General features: G+C 43.1%; 1 protein-coding gene across 1 annotated transcript; it reads right to left on the reverse strand.

Moving 5' to 3' along the window:
- Positions 1-23,855: 23,855 nt before the first annotated feature.
- LOC137046086 (zona pellucida sperm-binding protein 3-like) lies at positions 23,856-25,719 on the reverse strand. The gene is made up of 8 exons (XM_067423139.1): positions 25,287-25,719; positions 24,987-25,105; positions 24,809-24,912; positions 24,556-24,733; positions 24,327-24,444; positions 24,161-24,243; positions 23,997-24,088; positions 23,856-23,926 (listed from the first exon to the last, which is right to left on the reverse strand). The coding sequence occupies exons 1-8, from the start codon at positions 25,710-25,712 to the stop codon at positions 23,856-23,858; spliced, it is 1,191 nt and encodes a 396-aa protein (XP_067279240.1). The 5' UTR covers positions 25,713-25,719.
- Positions 25,720-25,992: the final 273 nt, after the last annotated feature.

The following is a 25,992-nucleotide window of genomic DNA, read 5'->3' on the forward strand; positions in this document are numbered from 1 at the left end:
GCTCCTCCTCCTTTAGCCCAACAGTCTCTTCTGAAGTGTCCAGGCTTTCGACAATTGCTACAAACTGTGAACTTTGAAGACTGAAGTGATGCCACTCCTCTTCGATTTGACTTGTTTCCTTCATCCTTGTTTGATCTCATAGCCATCTCTAGACGACCAGCCCATTGCATAATTTGGTCAAATGTTTCTCCTGGATTGACTCCAAGTGACAAAGCTTGTTGGTATTTTGTGCTAAAGCCATCCACGAGCGTGTCAGTAAACTGTACATCATCTCTGTCTGGATCTTTCTTAGCACAGAGTGCCCATCTTTCATAAGCATTCCATTTGCGCAAGGCGTATTCATCTGGAGATTCATCATCTTTTTGTTTAATCAATGTCACCGATGTGAAAGGAATTTTACCACTGCCCAAGATCTCTTGGATTTCTTTTCGGAACACATCTAAGGCTTGCCAAAGACCCAGGGGTCGTCCCTGGCCATCCACCCATAAGTCTATCCATTGGGCTGTTGTTATCGACGCTGGCAAGCATTCCCATCTGTCTCTTGGGATTTTAGCTTTCACAATGGTGTGTATGTCTCTTAGTGTCATTTGATGTGCCTCAATCAAGGAATCTAATTCTCTCCAAAACTCAGTGTTTGGATCTTGTCTCTTCAATGGAGGCAAGGCGGTGAGAATGGCTTGACGTTCTCCTGGTGTGAATGGTCTCTCTTCTGTCATCATTTCTGATTGTAATTCTTCCTTTTTAACAGCAAGTGGAGAAAATTCAGGACCAACTTTATCAATTGTGATCATGTCGTCATCTCTTGTCTCTTCACCCCAATCCGATCCATAGTTGCGTACTGGCGTACATCGCAGCATGTCTCTGTTTGGCTGAGATGATTTGGATCTGGTAATTATTGGAGCTGCTTGTGCAGATGCTATATACATCTTGTCAACTGGGACTCTATTTGAGCTTGAAGCTTGTGGCTGTATCAGAGGTTTAGAATAACTTGTACATTGTTCAGGCAAAGTCGGATAAATTGGCTTGTAAGGAGGCGGCACTACGGTTGTTACCGATTTTGCTGATGTTTCTGAATATTTCCTTTCAGCTTCAGCTATTATCTCTTTCCAATCTGGATCAAATGAATCATCACTGGTGATGTGTTCTTTTTCTGAACATGTGATAGACATGATTTTGCTCAGCTTGTTATATGCTTCAACTTGAGGCTTCATTGCTTCAGCAAGTGGAACTGGACAACCATCAATGCTGCAACAAACTCCACCTTGTTTCACAATCCAATTAGCTGCCATTATTGGAAAAACTTTTAACTTGATAGAGTCTTTTTGGTTTTCGAACCAGCTTAACTGCTCATCCATAGATGCGTTAATATCAAGTCCTTTCTTCAAAAACTTTGTTTGCTTCTTGTTCTTCTTTTCCAGATACCATGCAGAAATTATTCTGCTGTTACAGCCTTCTGCCATTTTCAAATTATTGGTCACTCTGTCTGTGCTTAAAACAGCAGGCTATGTCTGTGTGTGTGTGTGTGGATTTCCAAAGGAAGGCTACTTCACTTCTCTCTCTCTCTCTCTCTCTCTCTCTCTCTCTCTCTCTCTAAGCTGTGTGTGTGTGTGTGTGTGTGTGTGTGTGTGTGTGTGTGTGTGTGTGTGTGTGTGTGTGTGTGTGTGTGAGAGAGAGCTGATTTCCAAGGGAGGGGGCTACTTGGTTCTCTCTCCCTTTTCTTCCTTTCCCTAAGCTATGTGTGTGTGTCTATAGGATGAATTCTGAAGGGAGGGGCTGCCCTTCTCTCTCCCTATCCCTTCTAATAACTCAAGAACAAAAGAAAAGAGGGTCAAAATTTAAATTAAAGTTTCTCTTATAATTTCAATTGTTTTTCGTTCTTTTTTAGTTTAACTCAGGACAATTTCTTCCTTTTGGTTTAATTTATTTATTCAGTTGAACTCAGATCTATTTATCCTCCTCAAATTTTGAACAGCTTCATTGTCAAGATCAGAATGCCCGCAATTTTAGCTACTCCAGCGTATTTAAACGTTTTAGGATTCTTATTTACAGGACTTACTTAAAGTCCAGATCCGCCACTTTAAATCGCTTAAATCAAACCCAGCTTAACACCTTCCCCGCCTGTCTGTAACAGCACGGATCTTCAGTGTGTGAAATATTTTAGACTCTACAGCCAGCGCAAAATCGCCACATTTCACCACCTCACAGTCATGTCAAGCTAATTGCTAAATCGACTTATGGCTTATTCTGAAAATTTGACTAAATGGTCTTCTTTACCAAAGATCCACTTTTACCCCAGCTTCATTCAAATATTTTTTGGAGGTCCACTGATCTGAGCAACTTAAATAATTCCAATAAAATTAAATATTATTTTGTATCATATTTTTTTTACTATGTCTGACACATATCCATTGGCAACACAACTGGTATTTATAATAACACAGTTCTTTTAGCAGTCTCAGTCAATGTCTCTAATCATCAGGCAGACTCATCTTAGAAAGAAAAAAAAAAAGTCTTACCTGATAGACTGAGACAAACGGCTAAAGATGCAATCCTGTTCGTGACGCCAAAATGTAGACCTAGACTTTTGTCTCTTTCCCCCGTTGTTTAATTCACGGGACCAGACACCAGTTGTTTTGTCAAGAGATCTCTTTTATTTAATATGTTAGTCAGACATAGGAGAGAACGTTTCTGGAGTGATGTTATACGCAGCTTCTCTGTCGTACTCCAACGTCCATTCTCTGCTCTTCATACAAAGGGCTTGTGGTTTTGTGCACCCCAAAGAACATATGGTTTCCATTAAATGAAATGTATAGCGAATTGTTAAGTCAACATATGCACTGAAACTTACACACACACATCCTGTCCATAACTCCCCTGTGTACATGCACCCGGCCCCCACTCTCACACATGGAACCGAACACACATGTGCATACAGTGTCTAGCTCTCTCATGTCTTCTCTAACATACATATATTCAAGCATACAATGGTTATAAATTATTATATAAAAAATAATAATACAAAATGATAACCGATTATGAATACTATTACAAAGTAATATTGACTAGTAAAATTTGGTCTACAATGCGGGTACCCGCGGATACCCGCGGGTACCCGACCCGTTGCAGGACTCTGCTTCGGGGCATTGCTCATGGTGGAAACCCCTGAGTTTGGAGTATTATTCTTTCTTCTACCTTCTTTCTTTCAGTAGTACTGTGTCATTTCTGTATTTATTGGCAAGTTTACATTTGTATTTACTTCCATTCTGCAGATGCACGTTGTCATGTTTTTCCAGGCTCTTCCCATTTGTGTTATAAATTCAGATGTAATTGTTTTAAGTCAATGTGAGATTTCCTGTTGTAACTGTGGGGGCATAAATAAAGACATTTGCATGTAAACTGAAGGATGTTGTTTACTTTGAGTGACTTTTTGATGCAAAATCATATCGACTGCAGCCATATATGGTCTCTGATCAAAATGAATAAAATAAAGAGACAAATGAACTGGCATAGAATCCTGCTGTACATAAAGCAAGATTGATCTATTTTTCATTGTTGAAATAACATTATTTCATGATGCAAACCTGATGAAAAATCAATGTTATATTTCAATATTGATTCAATGATATTTTGATTGATGCATTAACATTGATTCAACATTGATTCACTTAAATAAGTGGTTTAATTTTAGTTGGAAAACTATTGATTTTAAGCCCATCTTGATCTATTTTTCATCGTTGAAATAACATTATTTCAGGGTGCAAACCTGATGAAAAATCAACAATCTCAACATTGATTCAATGATATTTTAGTTGATGCATTAACATTGATTCAACGCTGATTCACTGTTTGTCTGCTATCTGGGACTCATTACATTTCTTCAATTTTTGAAGAATCACCCAGGGTTGACTCCCCCAGTTGACTCGCCCAAACCTAGATTAAAGCCGCATCTCTTTAGCCAAGCATTCACATAATGCATCTCATCACCTTGCACTCCAGTTATATCAGCACACATGATTGCCTTTGCTTAATGCTTTGAACAGCAGCTACGCTAATTATTTTCCTGTTCAGTTTTATTTTATCTGGACAGTCATCCCGAGGAAACTAGAGAGTCTGTCATGAAGACTTCATTTTATTTCCTTGCCACCGTCGCTTTGGCTTGCTCAGTTGGGGACACTAACTTCAGATGACCATTACCTGTGACCATCACTTGTGAAGTGGTGCCTCGACTCCTGAAGGACTTCAGATGACCATCACCTGTGACCATCACTTGTGAAGAGGTGCCTCGACTCCTGGAGGACTTCAGATGACCATCACCTGTGACCATCACCTGTGAAGAGGTGCCTCGACTCCTGGAGGACTTCAGATGACTATCACCTGTGACCATCACCTGTGAAGAGGTGCCTCGACTCCTGGAGGACTTCAGATGACCATCACCTGTGACCATCACCTGTGAAGAGGTGCCTCGACTCCTGGAGGACTTCAGATGACCATCACCTGTGACCATCACCTGTGAAGAGGTGCCTCGACTCCTGGAGGACTTCAGATGACCATTACCTGTGACCATCACCTGTGAAGAGGTGCCTCGACTCCTGGAGGACTTCAGATGACCATCACCTGTGACCATCACCTGTGAAGAGGTGCCTTGACTCCTGGAGGACTTCAGATGACCATCACCTGTGAAGAGGTGCCTCGACTCCTGGAGGACTTCAGATGACCATCACCTGTGACCATCACCTGTGAAGAGGTGCCTCGACTCCTGGAGGACTTCAGATGACCATCACCTGTGACCATCACCTGTGAAGAGGTGCCTCGACTCCTGGAGGACTTCAGATGACCATCACCTGTGACCATCACCTGTGAAGAGGTGCCTCGACTCCTGGAGGACTTCAGATGACCATCACCTGTGACCATCATCTGTGAAGAGGTGCCTCGACTCCTGGAGGACTTCAGATGACCATCACCTGTGACCATCACCTGTGAAGAGGTGCCTCGACTCCTGGAGGACTTCAGATGACCATCACCTGTGACCATCACCTGTGAAGAGGTGCCTCGACTCCTGGAGGACTTCAGATGACCATCACCTGTGACCATCACCTGTGAAGAGGTGCCTCGACTCCTGGAGGACTTCAGATGACCATCACCTGTGACCATAACTTGTGAAGTAGTGCCTCGACTCCTGGAGGACTTCAGATGACCATCACCTGTGACCATCACCTGTGAAGAGGTGCCTCGACTCCTGGAGGACTTCAGATGACTATCACCTGTGACCATCACCTGTGAAGAGGTGCCTCGACTCCTGGAGGACTTCAGATGACCATCACCTGTGACCATCACCTGTGAAGAGGTGCCTCGACTCCTGGAGGACTTCAGCTGACCATCACCTGTGACCATCACCTGTGAAGAGGTGCCTCGACTCCTGGAGGACTTCAGATGACCATCACCTGTGACCATCACCTGTGAAGAGGTGCCTCGACTCCTGGAGGACTTCAGATGACCATCACCTGTGAAGAGGTGCCTCGACTCCTGGAGGACTTCAGATGACCATCACCTGTGAAGAGGCGCCTCGACTCCTGGAGGACTTCAGATGACCATCACCTGTGAAGAGGCGCCTCGACTCCTGGAGAACTATAGATGACCATCACCTGTGACCATCACCTGTGAAGAGGTGCCTCGACTCCTGGAGAACTATAGATGACCGTCACCTGTGACCATCACCTGTGAAGAGGTGCCTCGACTCCTGGAGGACTTCAGATGACCATCACCTGTGACCATCACCTGTGAAGAGGTGCCTCGACTCCTGGAGGACTTCAGATGACCATCACCTATGACCATCACCTGTGAAGAGGTGCCTCGACTCCTGGAGGACTTCAGATGACCATTACCTATGACCATCACCTATGACCATCACCTGTGCAGAGGTGCCTCGACTCCTGGAGGACTTCAGATGACCATCACCTATGACCATCACCTGTGAAGAGGTGCCTCGACTCCTGGAGGACTTCAGATGACCATTACCTGTGAAGAGGTGCCTCGACTCCTGGAGGACTTCAGATGACCATCACCTGTGAAGAGGTGCCTCGACTCCTGGAGGACTTCAGGTGACCATCACCTGTGAAGAGGCGCCTCGACTCCTGGAGGACTTCAGATGACCATCACCTGTGAAGAGGCGCCTCGACTCCTGGAGGACTATAGATGACCATCACCTGTGACCATCACCTGTGAAGAGGTGCCTCGACTCCTGAAGAACTATAGATGACCATCACCTGTGACCATCACCTGTGAAGAGGTGCCTCGACTCCTGGAGAACTATAGATGACCGTCACCTGTGACCATCACCCGTGAAGAGGTGCCTCGACTCCTGGAGGACTTCAGATGACCATCACCTGTGACCATCACCTGTGAAGAGGTGCCTCGACTCCTGGAGGACTTCAGATGACCATCACCTATGACCATCACCTGTGAAGAGGTGCCTCGACTCCTGGAGGACTTCAGATGACCATTACCTATGACCATCACCTATGACCATCACCTGTGCAGAGGTGCCTCGACTCCTGGAGGACTTCAGATGACCATCACCTATGACCATCACCTGTGAAGAGGTGCCTCGACTCCTGGAGGTCTTCAGATGACCATCACCTGTGAAGAGGTGCCTCGACTCCTGGAGGACTTCAGATGACCATCACCTGTGAAGAGGTGCCTCGACTCCTGGAGGACTTCAGATGACCATCACCTGTGAAGAGGCGCCTTGACTCCTGGAGGACTTCAGATGACCATCACCTGTGAAGAGGCGCCTCGACTCCTGGAGGACTATAGATGACCATCACCTGTGACCATCACCTGTGAAGAGGTGCCTCGACTCCTGGAGAACTATAGATGACCATCACCTGTGACCATCACCTGTGAAGAGGTGCCTCGACTCCTGGAGGACTTCAGATGACCATTACCTATGACCATCACCTATGACCATCACCTGTGCAGAGGTGCCTCGACTCCTGGAGGACTTCAGATGACCATCACCTATGACCATCACCTGTGAAGAGGTGCCTCGACTCCTGGAGGACTTCAGATGACCATCACCTGTGACCATCACCTGTGAAGAGGTGCCTCGACTCCTGGAGGACTATAGAATTTAAAAAAAAGTTTGAGAAAGGCTTGTTTAGAGTAAGAGATTTGTGAACAGTAGTGGAACTAAAGGGACCAAATGAGTGCTTGTCATGCCGTAAAGCAGGGGTCTCAAACTCAAATTACCCGGGGGCCGCTGGAGGTAGACTCTGGGTAAGACAGGGCCGCATCAAATTCCAATATATTAATATTTTTATATATTAATATCAATATATTTTAGAGATTTTTGGATCTGGTTATCCTTCGTACCTATCTATTACCAACAGGTGTGTGATGGTAATTGTGTAGTAAATATGGCCAGTAGAAATTAAATCATTATGTAATACTGAAATATGTTTTTATTTTTATTTAAAATAATAGACTATTTCAAAGCAAGGCCGTAACCAGGTCAAACAGAACAGTGAACGGAATTCTAGGTCTAATTCTAGTTGGGAAATAATCAATTTGGGACTATTTGCAAACAATATTTGCATTAATTGTCGTCAAATATATTATTAGAGTCAAAAAAACACGTACAGTCGCTGCTTATATTTGAGTTCCTCAGTTGTCTAGTAGTAGACTTTTAGTAAATCGTCTCAAATGTTCAGAAACCTAATCTGCTCATATAGTTTTCTGCATTAAAATGTTCAATGATTGTATATACAGTATATTGTGCATTTTGTGTGCAATTTAGTTTTGTGATTTCACCGGAAAGAATAGTCTCTCTCTGCAACACATTACTTGATTGACGCGCTCGTCTGTGTGTGTGAAGGCCGCGCGAGCGAGCATGGGCGTGGACCAAAAGAGAATGTAAATCCCGCCTACTTTGATTGGCCATTTGAGCGCCATTAAACCACATTTATTTTGACTGTCTGATCAACCAATTATACTGCATGAGAGAGGGCTGAGCTAACTCTCTCACTCACAAACGAAATGAGGCATAAAGCGCGGCACACGCAACAACTCCGCCAAAAATGGTTTTCAGAGCAACACGCGGGCCACACTAACACTTAGACTGAGAGTCCTGACCAACAACAGGACAGCCGCCTAAAGACAGGCCAGCTGGCTGGATCAAATGACCATTGCTAAACAAGTCCTGCTGGACCTCTACAAGAACCCGGTTCTCTCCGCATTGAACCGCTACGCTGCTGGGAGTCACGGGTTGCCTCAACTGGAAGTTCACCGCCAACTCGCTCTGCACCTCGGGAACAATGGGATACTTCCAATCCAAAGGCTTCACTGGACCCTGCAACAGCTGCTTCTCCTGAAGGCCAAAAGGCTCCTGTGCAATTGGACTTTGACTGTATCTCAAACTTCCCCATGCATTAGGCAGATCAAATGCAACAATCACAACCACCACTAAGACTCCTTTCAGAAACTCCATCATAGCAAACTTTGACACAAATGCCACAACACACACCAGTGCTTGGCTTGACCATTTTGTACAGCATTGAGTGAAGGTGGCTCCTCCCCTTTTAGTTTAATTGATTACCTTTGATTCTCCTCTGGACCTGTAAAAAAAAAAAAAAAAAAAAAAAAAAAAAAAAAAATATATATATATATATATATATATATATATATATATATATATATATATATATATATATATATATATTTTTGCATCCATTCTGAGCCACTCCCAGATGTGTTTTTAAATCAGATACATATCCAATATCTGGACATCTGACCAACATCTAAATATGAATATCTTATTCCCATTGGCAGTCCAATCCACCACAAGGCCAGAGTAACACATTTGGCCACAAAGATAGCTTTTTATGTTGTATTATGAAGCAGATGTGCCTGTATAAGCTCACATTAAAATTACTGCTATTATCCAGTCTATCCGTTGTCAGATTGAGCTGCAAACATCCATGACAGATTTGAACTTATCCAAACAGGAAAATAATCATGGCCACCCGACATGAATTTTCCGGCAAGGAGCTAAAAACCGAGACATGAAGTCCGACACTTTCTGCTACCTATAGGGATGCTTGTGCTGTTTGAATAGTTTATCAAAGATGGAGTGAAATAAATGCAATATTTGTCAAATACACAGATGTTTCAAAGCCATCATAATTATTAGGGGTGGGACAAAAAAAACTATATGCCGATTTATCGCGATATTTCCAGCCACGAGATGTTATCGATACTCTAGCACCAAGTATCAATATATTTTTTGTATAGGCTACATAGGCCTACCCACAGCTGCGTTCAGTCGCTTCCGTGTTTATCTAAGCGCAGGGCTCCAGACTGTAGCCGAATATACACTAGTGTCTGTGAATATTAAACTGCAAAATACTATTTAATAGTACGTGGTAGGTGTCAGGCCAGTGATTATTTCGTTCGCTGGCGTCCCCTGGATCGGCGAAATGAGCAGAGTGCTTCCCTGGTACCAGCTACGGTGACCTCTGGTGTGTGTGGCTTTCCCCATATCTACCGCCGTCGAGGAGTGTGTTCCGGTCATCTGCGCACTTTCCCTCGGATGCAGCGGTCGGAGGAGTTGACGGTGACGGACAGTCCGCGTCTGTTCAGGCTGGGTCTACTTAATTCGAGATCGGTGGTAAATAAGACTTTTATTATAAACGCCTTTTTTTACCTCGCGCGAATTGGACTGCTTATTTATAACGGAAACCTGGCTTACCGTTGGTGATTTAAGTCCTTTGTTGGAACTTTTGCCTTCAAACTGTTTTTAAACTCGCCCCGCTTAACTAGCAGGGGTGGCGGATTACTCTCTATGTTTAAAGACAAATATTCTTATCACCAAATAGGACAAAATGACTACAGAAGTTTTGAGCTGCAACACTTTGTATTTGAACTAAATAGCCCACTGTTGATTGCTTTGATATATCGTCCTCCAAAACACAACACAGACTTTTTAATTGAGTTTGCAGATTTTTGGGGTGAATTAGTACCAAGGTATGATAAAGTGTTAATTTTAGGAGATTTTAATGTGCATGTGTGTTGCGCAACAGATTATTTAGGTAAAGAGTTTATTACTTTGATAAATGCCTTTGATTTGGATCAGCATGTAAATGTTCCTACCCATTGGGGTGGACATACTCTTGATCTTGTACTATCTTATGGTATTTCTTTGTTTGATCTGGAGATAGTAGATAATGGGTTTTCCGATCATAAATGTATTATATTCTCAATTCCTACATCATCAAACTCTTTGAAATCCAAAAAGCTAGTCCGTAAATCTCGATTAATTTCTGATACTACGACAATTTTTTCATCAGCTTTTTGTGATCAAATGCATGTTATGGATACAAACCATGAATTAAGTGCAGAAGAGCTTTTGTATGAGTTTAATTCTACATGTGTGAATGTTTTAAACGTAGTAGCTCCCGTAAAGATTTTAAAACCTAAGCCAGGTTTTGATCCATGGGTTGATGATAACATCCGCACTTTGAGGCAATCCTGCAGAAAAGCAGAGCGTAGATGGAAAAAGGATAAGCTTCATGTGTCTTTTGAAATACTAAGTGATTCATTGTTAAAATATCAAAAGGCCTTGAGAGCAGCAAGATTTGATTATTTCACAAAACTCATTACTGAAAACTATCACAGACCAAGAACTCTTTTTACTGTTTTTAATTCTGTTATTAACCCACCTGTTTATGAATATCCTGCTGCATCATGTACTCTGTGTGATGATTTTCTTAATGTTTTTTGTGAATAAGATCAGTGACATTAGATTGGCGATACCTTACCCTTCTTTAGATTCTACTATTCCCATGGCGTATTTGGCAGAGCTTAAGCAATTCGTACCCATTTCTCTCTCCCATCTGCAAGAAATAGTGGGGCAATTAAAGCCGTCGGGCTCCTCTATGGATGCCATCCCTCCTTTTCTGTTGAAAAAAGTTTTTGATGCTGTGGGGCCCTACATTTTAAACATTATAAATCGATGTTTAGAAACCTCCATGGTACCAGAAGCATTGAAGCATGCTATAGTACGGCCACTTTTAAAGAAACCAAACATAGACTTAAATGTTATGGTGAATTTTAGACCTATTTCGAATTTGCCTTTTGTCTCTAAGATTTTAGAGAAGATAGTGCTGAATCAATTACAGAGTTTCCTGGATGAAAGTAAGGTTTTTGAGCTTTTCCAATCGGGTTTTAAAAAATATCATTCTGCACTCTGAGACTGCACTCCTTAAAGTTTTAAACGATGTGTTAATATCTGCTGACTCTGGGGTTTCTACCATACTTATATTGCTAGACTTGAGTGCCGCCTTTGATACGGTGGATCATTCTATTCTTCTTCATCGTCTGGAGCAGTGGGTGGGTATCAAAGGAACTGCTTTGGAATGGTTTAAATCATACTTGTTAAATAGGAAGTTTAGTGTTGGTACTGGGGAATATTCATCGAAGGCTGCTCCTTTGTCTTGTGGTGTTCCGCAGGGATCCATTTTGGCTCCAACTCTTTTCACATTATATATGCTTCCATTGGGGTCCATTTTCAGAAAACATGGGTTGTCGTTCCACTGCTATGCGGACGACACTCAAGTTTATTTACCCCTAAAACCAAATTGTGATGGACTGGAAAAAATTAAGGCCTGCCTATCTGATTGGAAATCTCGAAATTTCCTTAATTTTAATGAAAATAAAACTGAAATTATAGTATTCGGCTCATCGAATTCTATTAGTCAAATTACCTTAGGTAATGTAACACTTCCAGTTCCAGTCTTGGGTTTAAAAACCTAGGTGTCATTTTTGATGACAGTCTAAAATTTGACAAGCAGATAAGCTCGGTGGTTAAATCATGCTGTTTCCAACTGCGTCTTTTATCTAGAGTAAAACCAATTTTATCTTTTAAAAACTTTGAAAGACTGATTCATGCTTTTTTAACTACGAGGCTGGACTACTGTAACTCACTGTATGTCGGGATTAGCCAATCAGCTTTATCAGTTACAGGTAATTCAAAATGCGGCGGCCAGACTTCTAACAGGCACTAGAAAGCGGGAACATATTACTCCAGTACTACGTCATTTGCACTGGCTACCGGTACAATATTGTGTTGATTTTAAAATTCTTCTTCTGGTTTTTAAATTCTTACATGGTTTGACCCCTCCTTACCTTTTGGATTTACTGACAGAACATCGTCCAGTTAAGTCTCTCCGGTCGTCGAATCAGAGGTACTTATGTGTACCAAAAACAAAGTTGAAAAGTAGCGAGGACCGGGCGTTTTCATCAGCTGCGCCTAGACTATGGAATGCGTTACCTTTAAATATTAGATTAGCCCCTTCCTTGGCTGTTTTTAAATCTCGGCTAAAAACCTATCTTTTTGATTTGGCATATGGCTGAGGATGAAATGTATTGTTTTTATATTGTGTTTTACTTTGTCTTTTGTATTGATGTAAAGCACACTGGTCAACTAGTGTTGTGTTTAGTAGTGCTATATAAATAAAATTGACATTGACATTAATAATTACTGAGCTCTTGCATGTTCTGCGTCTCTGAACGACAGGCACTGATCTGTTATTATCTATTGTGCTGATGCACGAGAGCGCGCGCACACACACACACACACACACACACACACACACAAGCGCAAGCACAAGCACGTGACACTTGCTCGCAGTCTTATTAGCCTTAAAAGCTTAATCTGCCGTCTCACTATATGAGAACACGAATGCATAAACTGTCACTGTCAGGAAGTCTTTTATTCCTGTCATTTTATTTTGAAACTGTAATGATGTCATATCCTTTCCGAGCGCATCACATCATCATTGCCGACTCCGCATTCTGTGGGATGGTGGCTCGCGTGTGCGTAACCTAATTGAACCCCCCACCTATATACCTATTTATACACCAATGATTTTACCCAAACTACAATATTAAAGTTTGCTGGAATAACTTCTCCGTGCCCTTCTCTCTGACCGGAGCCCTGAGCCCTGTCAAAGGGCCCTGCCAGACCAGTATTATCCCCTTCAGAGTGTCCCACTCTATCATATGGTCCTTCGAGCCGGATCTGACAGCTTTCTGGAGACAATATGGAGCCAGGACAACCATCTGCAGATCCAACAGTGCATTCTCGACCCCAGTGTAAGATACAGTTACCAGCATCCCTTGCAAACTTTGAAGTTGGGTACACACTGAGAGTCACAGTACTCCCTTCCACCGAAGCTGAGGAACTCGGAGAAGCAGCCCCAGCTCAAGACATCCCAATCCCTGATCCATTTTCACTGCCATCTGTGAGAGCAGAGTCATGTCGATCCTGGATATCTTCTCATCGTAGCAGACCGAGATCTCGAGCCAGTGCTGCCTCATCAACCTAGAGGTCCATTGCAGACGGGCTATCCGAGCTACAAAGTGCCATGTTGGAGGAACAGGTCAAGCGGATGGAATTAGCAGAAGTGCAGTGGCAGATCATGGAGCAGACGCAGTGTACTCTTCTAGACAAAGAAGCCAGAGATGCCCTCTATGAGAAGGAGGAACTTCTCAGAGAACATGAACGTCAGAGACGTCGACTGGAGGAGAAAGCAGAGATGGTATACAAGAGTAGAGAGGCTATCACCAGGCATCAGATGTTGCGACTGCGACAGAAAGAGAAAGAGATGGAATTGACACAAGCGGCTCTTATCACGTCTTTTCTGAAGGAAGAAGGAATTGAGAGTTCCCGTTCCTCCAAGCCCCTCAGTGAATGTGAGTACAACCTAATCTATTTGGTCCCTACAATGTCAAGGTGGGCCGGTGCACAGAAAAGCGGTGGGGTCTGATTTTCAAGTACTCGACGACGAGCTGTGTGCATCTTGACCTACTGGAGAGCATAGACACTGATGCTTTCCTGATGTCTCTCCGCCGTCTAATCGCCCGCCGCGGAAAGCCATATGAGATCCTGGCTGACAGAGGAACCAACTTCCGAGGTGGAGCTGCGGAGCTGCAAGCCAGTTTTGTCGCTTTAGAAGTTCCTCTTCAAGAACAGCTGGCCAGTCAGCAAATCGAATTCCGTTTCAACCCCCCTGGCTCTCCACACTTTGGGGGAACAGGGGAACGAGAGATCAAGTCGATTAAGTCAGCTCTCCAAGTTATCCTTCAGGACCACACCGTCGCTGAACCTGTGTTGCAAACTGTGCTGATTGAAGTGGAAGGAATACTCAATGCTAAACCGCTTGGGTACCTCTCCTCCAAAGCTGCAGATCCGGATCCCGTCACACCAAATCTACTGTTGATGGGACACCGTGACGCATCACTCCCACAGGCTGTCTATGCATCTAGTGACCTTCTCAGCAGAAGAAGATGGCGCCATAGCCAGATCCTGGCGGACCATTTCTGGTCCAACTTTATCCGTCGTCATCTCCCGGACCTTCAGAAGCGGTCGAAGTGGCACAAGGACACAGACAATCTGGCTGCTGGCCAGGTGGTGATGGTGGTTGATTCACAGCTACCCAGAGCTCAGTGGCCCATCGGGAGAGTGGTGAAGACCTGTTCCGGTTCGGATGGACGAGTCAGGGCAGCTGAAGTTAAGATCAAGGGACAGACCTGCCAGTCGTGCGCCTTGTGTGGCTGACAGCCTGGGAGGATGAAGATGACACCAACTAAGTAGACTTTCCTTTGGGATTCAAATTTATCGCTAAATTTGGGGGCGCTATATCAGGAAGTCTTTTATTCCTGACATTTTATTTTGAAACTGTAATGATGTCATATCCTTTCCGAGCGCATCACATCATCATTGCCGACTCCGCATTCTGTGGGATGGTGGCTCACGTGTGCGTAACCTAATCGAAAACCACACACACACACACACACACACACACACACACACACACACACACACACACACACACACACACACACACACACACACACACACACACACCTCACCTATATACCTATTTGTACACCAATGATTGTACCCAAACTACAATATTAAAGTTTGCTGAAATAACTTCTCCGTGCCCTTCTCTCTGACCGGAGCCCTATCAAAGGAAACTGCCAGACCAGTATTATCCCCTTCAGAGTGTCCCACTCTATCATAGTCACTTAATTAGATTTTAATGTTTCATTGGAGAAAACTATCATATCATGAATACAGACACTTGAAGGTAACTTGTCAAAATTAAAGTGCGGTTTAACGTGAAGAAATTAGAAATATATTAGGCTACTGTTGTACAGTAGATTTAGCCATGTCTCTATGTAATAATAATATGTACTACTAATAATAATTATGCCTAGATTGTTGCTTTTACTTGTGTTTTTTATAAACAATGTCTACTTTTAAACAGCATACAGCCTTAAATTTAATTGTTTATGTTGTGGAAATTGCAGTAAATTACAAGAGACAAGTTCTCACGTTGACCACACATGTACGTGTGTCATTTATTTTATGAAGATGAAAAATCTAAACCAAAATGGTGCTGACAAGTCCCACGTCAACACCATGATCAACACGCATTCAGAACATTTAAAGGGACCGCGATCCCTGAACAGTTATGAAGAAACATGCTAAGAATAAATTGCTGCCTTTATAATCAACAGTGTATAAAAATACGTTTAACAACAAAGGTGAATTATGTTTGTCACATTTACTACTGTCACAAATAAGGCCTCTGGGGCTCCCTCTGATCGCCACCAGAGGGCTCCCTACCTCAATATTTATCCCCACTCTGGACTTCATTACCCATAATCCTTTGCCCTGACACATCAGCCATTATTGTTTACACCTGTGTGCCATTAGCCTCAGTCTATACAAACCTTGTTCACTCTGCTATTCACTGCGAAGTCTTGTAAAGTGTAATCACTACAATTCTGAGCGTTCTGTCATGGTTTCATGTCTCTTGGTTTTTGATCACCGCCTGTTTCTGGATTGTTCTTTTGCCTACGTTCCCTGCCTTGTTGTGTTTGTTTGGACTGCCTACATGGATTGCGATCTTGCCTGAACTTTAGACTTCGATTGTGGACTGTTGTATTAATTAAAATTGCATTTGGATCCCCACTCTGTTGATTCATCGTCACAGAAGACTTCGCCTCACATGGATCCATCAATTCAACTAATCCGTCTGAAGCAAGGTAACAGACCACTAGAAGACCACACCCGAGATTTCCTGGACCTTGCTTATTTAACAGACTTCCCTGATTTTGCCCTTATTGTTTTTTTTTGTTATGGACTCAATGATCATTACAAATCTGAACTCACCAGAGAAGGTCCTCGAGGATCACTGGTTGAGTTTCTGGATTATGCACTGTTATTAAGTGGGTCCTCCTACACTGTTGGGGAGGTAGAGGATGAGGTTTCCCCTAAATATTTTTTGGGAGGGGGCTCCGTGCTCTGCCCTCGCCGCCCGGGCTCCGTGCTCTGCCCTCGCCGCCCGGGCTCCGTGCTCTGCCCTCGCCGCCCGGGCTCCGTGCTCTGCCCTCGCCGCCCGGGCTCCGTGCTCTGCCCTCGCCGCCCGGGCTCCGTGCTCTGCCCTCGCCGCCCGGGCTCCGTGCTCTGCCCTCGCCGCCCGGGCTCCGTGCTCTGCCCTCGCCGCCCGGGCTCCGTGCTCTGCCCTCGCCGCCCGGGCTCCGTGCTCTGCCCTCGCCGCCCAGGTGCCTCGCCCCGCCGTGGTCAGCTAAGGAACAGGCTCCAGAGAGGACTCCGCTCCCCATCACAGCTCCAGAGGGGACTCTGTGGTCTCCTGAGCTTCCGGCGCCCCCGTGGTCCCCTGATTGGCCCGCACCGCCATGGCTCCTAGAATGTCCAGGTCCGCCCACGCCCCACGGCCCAGGTCCGCCCCCGGCCCAGGTCCAACCACGGCACAGGTCCGCCCACGCTCCAACTCAGGTCCGCCTACACGCCCAGGCCCATCTATGTCAAGCCATGTCCCAGGTCCTGTTCCGCTCCATGGGCCTGGCCCTCCATCCCACCCCCAGGCCAGCCTCCGCTCCACCACCCTCCTTGACAATTATAGGAGTGTCTGGAAGCCACTCCTTAGGAGGGGGGCTCTGTCACAAATAAGGCCTCTGGGGCTCCCTCTGATCGCCACCAGAGGGCTCCCTACCTCAATATTTATCCCCACTCTGGACTTCATTACCCATAATCCTTTGCCCTGACACATCAGCCATTATTGTTTACACCTGTGTGCCATTAGCCTCAGTCTATATAAACCTTGTTCACTCTGCTATTCACTGCGAAGTCTTGTAAAGTGTAATCACTACAATTCTGAGCATTCTGTCATGGTTTCATGTCTCTTGGTTTTTGATCACCGCCTGTTTCTGGATTGTTCTTTTGCCTACGTTCCCTGTAGTGATGGCCAAATGAGGCTTCCTGAACCACTGAGGCTTTCCAGCCCATTGTTTCACCAAAAGGTTCATTTACCTGAAGCCTCATGAAACAGTGTGCTCCCTAGTGACACCTGCTGTGCAAAGCAATGCATCGCACACAAATCTATTCATCCTGAGCAACCAAATTGTCATAGTGTGGGCACACCCTTTTTCTATTGCCTGTGTATTAATAAAGTATTTTACTCTGCCTGTATTAACCTATGCACACACAACTCACACAAACACACAACTTTGTGTTCAACTATTCAGTAGTTCTTTGGGTTAGTGATGAGTGAATGCCCAGAATGATTGTAAATAAATTATTGTGAGTGCAGTGCTTATGGGACTGGAATTGTGGAACAGCAAACTGCAACAGGGATGGGAAAAGCTTTCCCCAATACAGTCTAGTCTTATAATATTAATAATAATAATAGCAATAATATATATAATAATAACACTACTACTAATATATATGAGGGGCCGTACAAGCCATAATTAATTCTGGTACTCTCCTCTCACACACATACAATATAGGCTATATATATATATATATATATATATATATATATATATATATATATATATATATATATATATATATATAATAATTACGTAGTATAGGTATTACAACTAGGCTAATTTACTCTAATAATCTACTGAACTATGTATAATTTACTCTAATAATCTACTGAACTATGTATAATTTACTCTAATAATCTACTAAACTATGTATAATTTACTCTAATAATCTACTGAACTATGTATAATTTACTCTAATAATCTACTAAACTATGTATAATTTACTCTAATAATCTACTGAACTATGTATAATTTACTCTAATAATCTACTAAACTAAGTATAATGTAATATATAATACAGCTATGATATATAATGATATCGCTACTACAACACCTCAACACCAATGCAAATGCCTACTGCAAACCCCACAAGAGCCGCGAGGTTTCGAACCACTTTTATCTGAAAGCGATACTCAGAATGAAGCAATGACGTATTCAGCAGAAAACGAGGCCTCGTTTGTCATCGTCACGTGATTTTCACGGAAACGATACAAGCCTCGAATCGGAGCTTCATCTGGAACGCCCCTTTTTGCTCGACACAAGCTCCGGAGCCTCGCTTCAGATGTCCCATCACTAGTTCCCTGCCTTGTTGTGTTTGTTTGGACTGCCTACATGGATTGCGATCTTGCCTGAACTTTAGACTTCGATTGTGGACTGTTGTATTAATTAAAATTGCATTTGGATCCCCACTCTGTTGATTCATCGTCACAACTACATTGTATTATTTAATTATAATTATCCTCATCATAAAGAATAAACTCATTGAATGCAATTATAAATAACTTTTAAATAGTTAAAAAAAAAGTATGGTATTGGTACCGACTACTGGAATTTTGTGACATCCCTAATTACTACTAGTATTAAATTACTACCACTAGTAATATAAATTGGAGATGTTGCTGATATGATTATTCATAGTAGTAGTAATAGTGGAGATTTTTCCTTTTTTTACTATAAATCATTTAGTCACAAATCTGTTCTCTCTAGAAATAAGCATTTTTCAAGCGTATGGCTGTTTGGTAGCTGTATAATACTTATTGTACATTGTTGCTATTTAAAAAAAATTGATGAACTGTTAATAAATGAAAAACGAATCACTTTGGCGCATTTATTTACAGAATGATAGTGATATATCATGATTTTCTTGAAATACAGGTCCTTCTCAAAAAAAATTGCATATTGTGATAAAGTTCATTATTTTCCATAATGTAATGATAAAAATTAAACTTTCATATATTTTAGATTCATTGCACACCAACTGAAATATTTCAGGTCTTTTATTGTTTTAATACTGATGATTTTGGCACACAGCTCATAAAAACCCTCAAAAAATTAGCACATCATGAAGCGGTTCTCTAAACGAGCTATTAACCTAATCATCTGAATCAACTAATTAACTCTAAACACCTGCAAAAGATTCCTGAGGCTTTTAAAAACTCCCAGCCTGGTTCATTACTCAAAACCGCAATCATGGGTAAGACTGCCGACCTGACTGCTGTCCAGAAGGCCATCATTGACACCCTCAAGCGAGAGGGGAAGACACAGAAAGACATTTCTGAACGAATAGGCTGTTCCCAGAGTGCTGTATCAAGGCACCTCAGTGGGAAGTCTGTGGGAAGGAAAAGGTAGTGATGGGCAGACCGAGGCTTCGTGAAGCACTGAAACAGTTGAAGCAAACGTGCCGAAGCTTCGTAACAACACCCGATACCCGTCACCATGACGCCATCTATTGGACACTGGCTATCTATTGGACATTGATCTGAAATAACCTTGACTATGATCTACTATGTAAAAAAACAAAAACATTTTTATCATTTGTCTGACAACTACTTGGTTTTGTAACCTGTAGCCTCCTCATTGTAAATAACTTTAGTTTTTTGTTTTGTTTTTTGTCATGAAAAATTAAGATTATTAAAAGGAATAAAGCCACAATGTATCATTTGTTCCATAACATTTTTATATAAAAAAATATGAATTGCTCTGCTGTTGAAGGACTTGGTCGATATTTTTCTTTCTTTTTTTGGGTGAATATGAATGATGTTGTATGATTGTTGGCTGTCTTTGTTATTTTTGTTATCTGCCTATAGGGGACTGCAGACGAAAAGTAGTTATTTTTATTAATTCTGGCATATTTACATGGTGTATTTTTATACAACAATGTTCATGAATATGCTTGGTCCCTATTAAATAAATAAATAAAATAAAAATATATATCACCTATAAATATCTTTTATATATCTATATAATTCTATATATTCTATATCTATAATTCTAATTTAGCCTATGAATGTGCAACTATAAGAATATCTATCCTATCTGTCACTGATCAGTCAATATAGCCTATATCATTTAGATCTAGCCTAAATATAACTAACCATAGCGCACAATAAATCTCACTTATATCACAAAATCTCTCTCTTCTCACAAAAAACCATGAGGTGAAGATGGATTAACTTCCCTTGTAAACTGTGGGAATGAGGTTCATTCAGATGTGTGACTGTGTGGTTTGTTCCCGCCCCTTTTAATCAAAGCAGTCTCGATAGGCGCACCTGATGAAACACTTTGGTGCTTCATTTAGTGGCAGTCACGTGACATGGGTGTGTCAATCACAGCTCGGAGCAGCGTTTCAAACCATCCGCACTTCGGGATCTCGACACAGCGTCGAAACGTCAGGTTCGTGTCAGCCATCCCTAGGAAAAATTGTGGCAAAAACTTCAATGAGAAGATGCGACCGGACCCTGAGGAAGATTGTGGAGAAGGAGCGATTCCAGACCTTGGGGGACCTGCGGAAGCAGTGGACTGAGTCTGGAGTAGAAACATCCAGAGCCGCCGTGCACAGGCGTGAGCAGGAAATGGGCTACAGGTGCCGCATTCCCCAGGTCAAGACACTTCTGGGCTACAGAGAAGCAGCACTGGACTGGTGCTCAGTGGTCCAAAGTACTTTTTTCGGATGAAAGCAAATTTTGCATGTCATTGGGAAATCAAGGTGCCAGAGTCTGGAGGAAGACTGGGGAGAAGGAAATGCCCAAATGCCTGAAGTCCAGTGTCAAGTCCCCACAGTCAGTGATGGTCTGGGGTGCCATGTCAGCTGCTGCTGTTGGTCCACGGTGTTTGATCAAGGGCAGGGTCAGTGCAGCTCGCTATCAGGAGATTTTAGAGCACTTCATGCTTCCATCTGCTGAAAAGCTTTATGGAGATGAAGATTTGGTTTTTCGGCACAACCTGGCACCTGCTCAGTGCCAAAACCACTGGTAAATGGTTTACTGACCATGGTATTACTGTGCTCAACTGGCCTGCCAACTCTCCTGACCTGAACCCCATAGAGAATCTGTGGGATATTGTGAAGAGAAAGTTGAGAGACGCAAGACCCAGCACTCTGGATGAGCTTAAGGCCGCTATCGAAGCCTCCTGGGCCTCCAGAACACCTCAGCAGCGCCACAGGCTGATCGCCTCCATGCCACGCCGCACTGAAGCAGTCATTTCTGCTAAAGGATTCCCCACCAAGTGTTGAGTGCATAACTGAACATCATTATTTGAAGGTTGACTTTTTTTTGTATTAAAAACACTTTTCTTTTATTGGTCGGATGAAATATGCTAATTTTTTGAGATAGGAATTTTGGGTTTTCATGAGCTGTATGCCAAAGTCATCAGTATTAAAACAATAAAAGACCTGAAATATTTCAGTTGGTGTGCAATTAATCTAAAATATATGAAAGTTAAATTATTATCATTACATTACGGAAAATAATGAACTTTATCACAATATGCAATTTTTTTTTGAAAAGGACCTGTATATCGCGTCACAGAATCGCTGGTGTTGTGATATAGTTATCGTTGGTAAAATATCATGATTCCCCCTAATAGTTATGTAATACTTGATGTACTGCTTAATGCTGCATATTTGTACAATGGACCTTTCACAGACTGATGCGTTTTAATAGGTCAATATCAAATCCTGCAACATTTTTTTTAATTGTACGTACATTTATAACAATAATAGTTTGCATTAGATTACTTTTGCATCAAATTACCAAAAAAAAAAAAAAAAAAAGTAATTCTGCTGTGAGGGTGTTTCGAATACAACATCTATGGGATTGATGGTAAAAAACAGCTCTTTTCACTGCAGTTTTCAAGCTCACTATTTTCCCTCTCTTTTTGAAAGTTGTGAAACTGTTACTGCATTTCTATTTTGCCATTTGAGCAAATGGTGACAAAATATTTAAAAGGGTGGTGAAATGCTGTTTCCTGCATACTGAGCTTTCCACTGTTAAAGACTTGGATTCCCATCCTAAACACAGACAAAGTTTCAAAAACTAATGTTGGACGTTTGATGGAGTATTTCTGTGTTAAAAATACTCCTTCCGGTTTCTCACAAGTTTCGGAGAGTTTTTTTCGAGTATGGGTCGGCTTGACGTTAATAGAGCGGAAGGTTCTTGTATGGGCCGTACGGGCTCTTCTCCCGGTAGGGTGCGCGCGCGTGACTAGAGCGAGAGAGGAAACGCACGCCCATACACACTCTCAGCTGCAGATCCAGTCGTCCGTGAACACTTCTGTCATTATAGTCCACGCCGCGCTCCACTTTATTCCTATGGGTGACATCGAGCGATTTCAACGCTTCAGCACAGCATTCTGGGAAGGCAGCGCTGCATTTGAACCGATTTGAACGCAGAAATGATGGAAAGCTTCACAACATCGCTTCAGTCGCGTCTCAAAGGGGATTTCCACGGCCACTGCTGTCAGGACTTCACCAAATCATACCAAAGAAGTGTGTTTTTGACTGAGCGGTCCCAGCGATAAAGGTTCGGTCCTGCTTTGGAAGCAGCCGGTGAGTAAAACTGCTTCAAATGTCTGTGCTGTCGGCTATCGTCGCGTGAGTAAACATCAGTAAACGACACGATCGCGTGCTTCGTCATCCAAATGCGCTAACGGACTCCATTGTTGTTCTGTGTATAACGTTACACTAGTCTGACATGCAAAACCATTTTGCTTGCTACTGCTAAGGTTTAGTCGCATGCAATAGTCCATAAACCGAATCATGTCCACATAAACTGCGAGTAAAGACACAAATGTTGACAGGCCACTAAATACAGTCCATACCACAGAGACGGACGTCCTGCTGCTGCTTCTCCTGTTCTATTTATTTTAGCCTCCGAATGATTCTGGATCAGATCTGTATTAGCTGAGCTCAATAGCCATGGGGTTTCTCCACGCTTGAGGACGTCACCGCTTTGTGCGCATTCGTCATTCTATAGCTCCGCCCACACGATACGCCTCAAGGCGCTCGTTTTTTTCCGGAAAGACTTGGTATAGCCTATATTTATTTTATAAATATAATAAAACTAAAGACTTTGAGATATGAAGGATGCAATACTACTCTATAGGTACTCAAGATTGACTGAAACTGCGTGTTTCACCCCCCCTTTAATGTACTCCAGTCACCACTATAAAAGGTAACTCAACTATGATTACTTTCACTCTGAGAAACATGAAGAGGGTCTATGAAGCTCAACATAAAAACTACACTATCACTGAAGTGAAGTCTAATGAGTAGTCAGTTGATAAAGGACAATATAATGTTGCAACTAAATGATAATAGTTTAGAGTAAGAGATTTGTGACCAGTAGGGGAACTAAAGGGACCAAATGAGTGTTTGTCATGCCGTAAAGCCAGTCAATCATGAAACAGTGTCAAGCAGCCGCTCTGGAGAAGCTGCGCAGAAAGCACCAGTCAGCTGCTCGAGCCACTTACAGCACTTTGGAATGGGCATGATCTCATGTCAGACAATTTCTACCCAGAATGCACTGCTAAAGCCACTGATCAGTCTGTGCGTTGCTGCATGAAGTTGAACAAGCCTTTTGAGAGCACAGAAATATGATAGGGAGAACAAATAAATATAACAAGTCCGATACAAGCAAGAATTGATGTCAGCTTTATTGAGGAACTTTCTTTTGGCCTTGAACCACCACAGGACCAAGTGTAGCCTTGCCTTCCCACTGAACACCTAGAGAGAGGAGAGCCAGGTTAGAGCAGTTAAAACGTCAAACGCAACCTTAAGAGCAAAAGTTACTAACCTCCATAGGGAGAAGCAGCAATTCCACCATCAGGACCACATGTTGAGTCACAGCAACCACAAACTTGGTCATTTCCATCAGCAGCAAACCACCTGAACCAAGACAAAGACACCACCTTCAACATGAGCAAAGGCCGCTTTAAAATAAGATAAAGTGCAACGTACCCATTGGCGAATGAACAGGATTTGTGCTGAGCGTCACTGGGTGCAGAAGCAATAGTTGCCTTCACAACACATGTTATGTAGATCTGCAAGGGATGACAGACACGTCAGAAAACCAAAGAAGATGGGAAGAGAAGTCGAATTAACTCATGATATGCGTAGTACATACAAAAGGACTGGAGCTCTCCTGGAACACGAACGCCTCCAGCTGGATCTGGACCTTGTCAACCTGGGACCGAGGCATGAAGCGGGAGCTGGAAGCTGTAGCCTTGGCATCCACAAAGCACCTGAAGACAAAGAGTAACTCAACTATAGAGAAAGTGAGCAACTAGACCCTAGCCATGACTGGTTAAAAAGCAACCAAAACGGTCCTATAGCATCAAGGGCCATGACCTTACCCATGATTCTCAATGAAGGAATATCTCGGAAGGGAGTTCACATCAGGCCCTTGAGTGGCCACACAGCTGTCCACAAACACACGCAGAGGCACATGATTGTACTGCTTCACAGATGCCTCAATGTTAATAATGCCACCCAGGAAATAGAGGGATGAAGGTCTCTGACTGGACCAATCATCTACAGAGAAAAAGGGAACATTTTAGAAAAACAAACAAGAATAAGGATTTATTTTTATCAAAAACCTGTACCAACCCATCATAAGCGTCAGGGAGAACACCAAGGCTTCTTCACCAACCTCCGTTGAGGCATAAGGGACCCATGTTGGCCTCAAGGCATCACTGCTTACATTCTGAAGCCTGTGGTTCATTAAAGGACCCATTAAATGGGCTCCCCGTTGCGCGAGAGGAAGTGAAAGTCACAGACCACTTACCTTTGATAGTGGCATTGAACACCAACAACTGCACCCTCGACCCGGGTAATCGGAGTACCTGCAAGAGCCTCAGGGGTGTAGGTAAGAGAGAAGGTATAGACAAGCTCATCCTCAGTCATCTGGAAGAGATTGAATCAGTGGGTTAAGCAAGAGGGTTTTTAAACAGATGCCACATACCAAGATGGGCTTGTTGGTTTGAAGGGTTATTTCAAGCGCAAGTTTAGAACGGTGAAAATACAACATTAACTTTTATCAACCCTCTGCCACAAAAAAAAAAAATTTAGATTTAGGAGTTCTTACCATCTGCACGCTGTTGCAGTCCTGTAACTCATACTCAAAGATGAGCACCTTAGACTGAGAGTCCTGACCAACAACAGGACAGCCGCCTAAAGACAGGCCAGTTGGCTGGATCAAATGACCATTGCTAAACAAGTCCTGCTGGACCTCTACAAGAACCTGGTTCTCTCCGCATTGAACCGCTACGCTGCTGGGAGTCACGGGTTGCCTCAACTGGAAGTTCACCGCCAACTCGCTCTGCACCTCGGGAACAATGGGATACTTCCAATCCAAAGGCTTCACTGGACCCTGCAACAGCTGCTTCTCCTGAAGGCCAAAAGGCTCCTGTGCAATTGGACTTTGACTGTATCTCAAACTTCCCCATGCATTAGGCAGATCAAATGCAACAATCACAACCACCACTAAGACACCTTTCAGAAACTCCATCATAGCAAACTTTGACACAAATGCCACAACACACACCAGTGCTTGGCTTGGCCATTTTGTACAGCATTGAGTGAAGGTGGCTCCTCCCCTTTTAGTTTAATTGATTACCTTTGATTCTCCTCTGGACCTGTAGGGGCAGTTTCTGGACAGGGTTTAAAGGAAGACATTAATCAAGAATAGTTAAGAGTGATTTAAAAAATGGTTTTGAATTTTTTCACAAAACCTGTGCTGCATTCCAGTTCGTTAATAGGCTTGTTCGACTTCACCTAGCGATGCGCAGACC

This window comes from Pseudorasbora parva, chromosome 18, assembly GCF_024679245.1.
Source record: "Pseudorasbora parva isolate DD20220531a chromosome 18, ASM2467924v1, whole genome shotgun sequence".
Taxonomy (NCBI): domain Eukaryota; kingdom Metazoa; phylum Chordata; class Actinopteri; order Cypriniformes; family Gobionidae; genus Pseudorasbora; species Pseudorasbora parva.

What these genes read in the sequence shown, in the direction of transcription:
- LOC137046086 (XM_067423139.1), bottom strand. Translation starts at nt 25,712, where the DNA reads ATGATGGAGTTTCTGAAAGGTGTCTTAGTGGTGGTTGTGATTGTTGCA. An exon ending in ACTGCAACAGCGTGCAGATG is followed by an intron (nt 25,106 to 25,286) that starts GTAAGAACTCCT and finishes AATCTCTTCCAG; the next exon opens with ATGACTGAGGATGAGCTTGT. An exon ending in AGGAGAGCTCCAGTCCTTTT is followed by an intron (nt 24,244 to 24,326) that starts GTATGTACTACG and finishes CATCCCTTGCAG; the next exon opens with ATCTACATAACATGTGTTGT.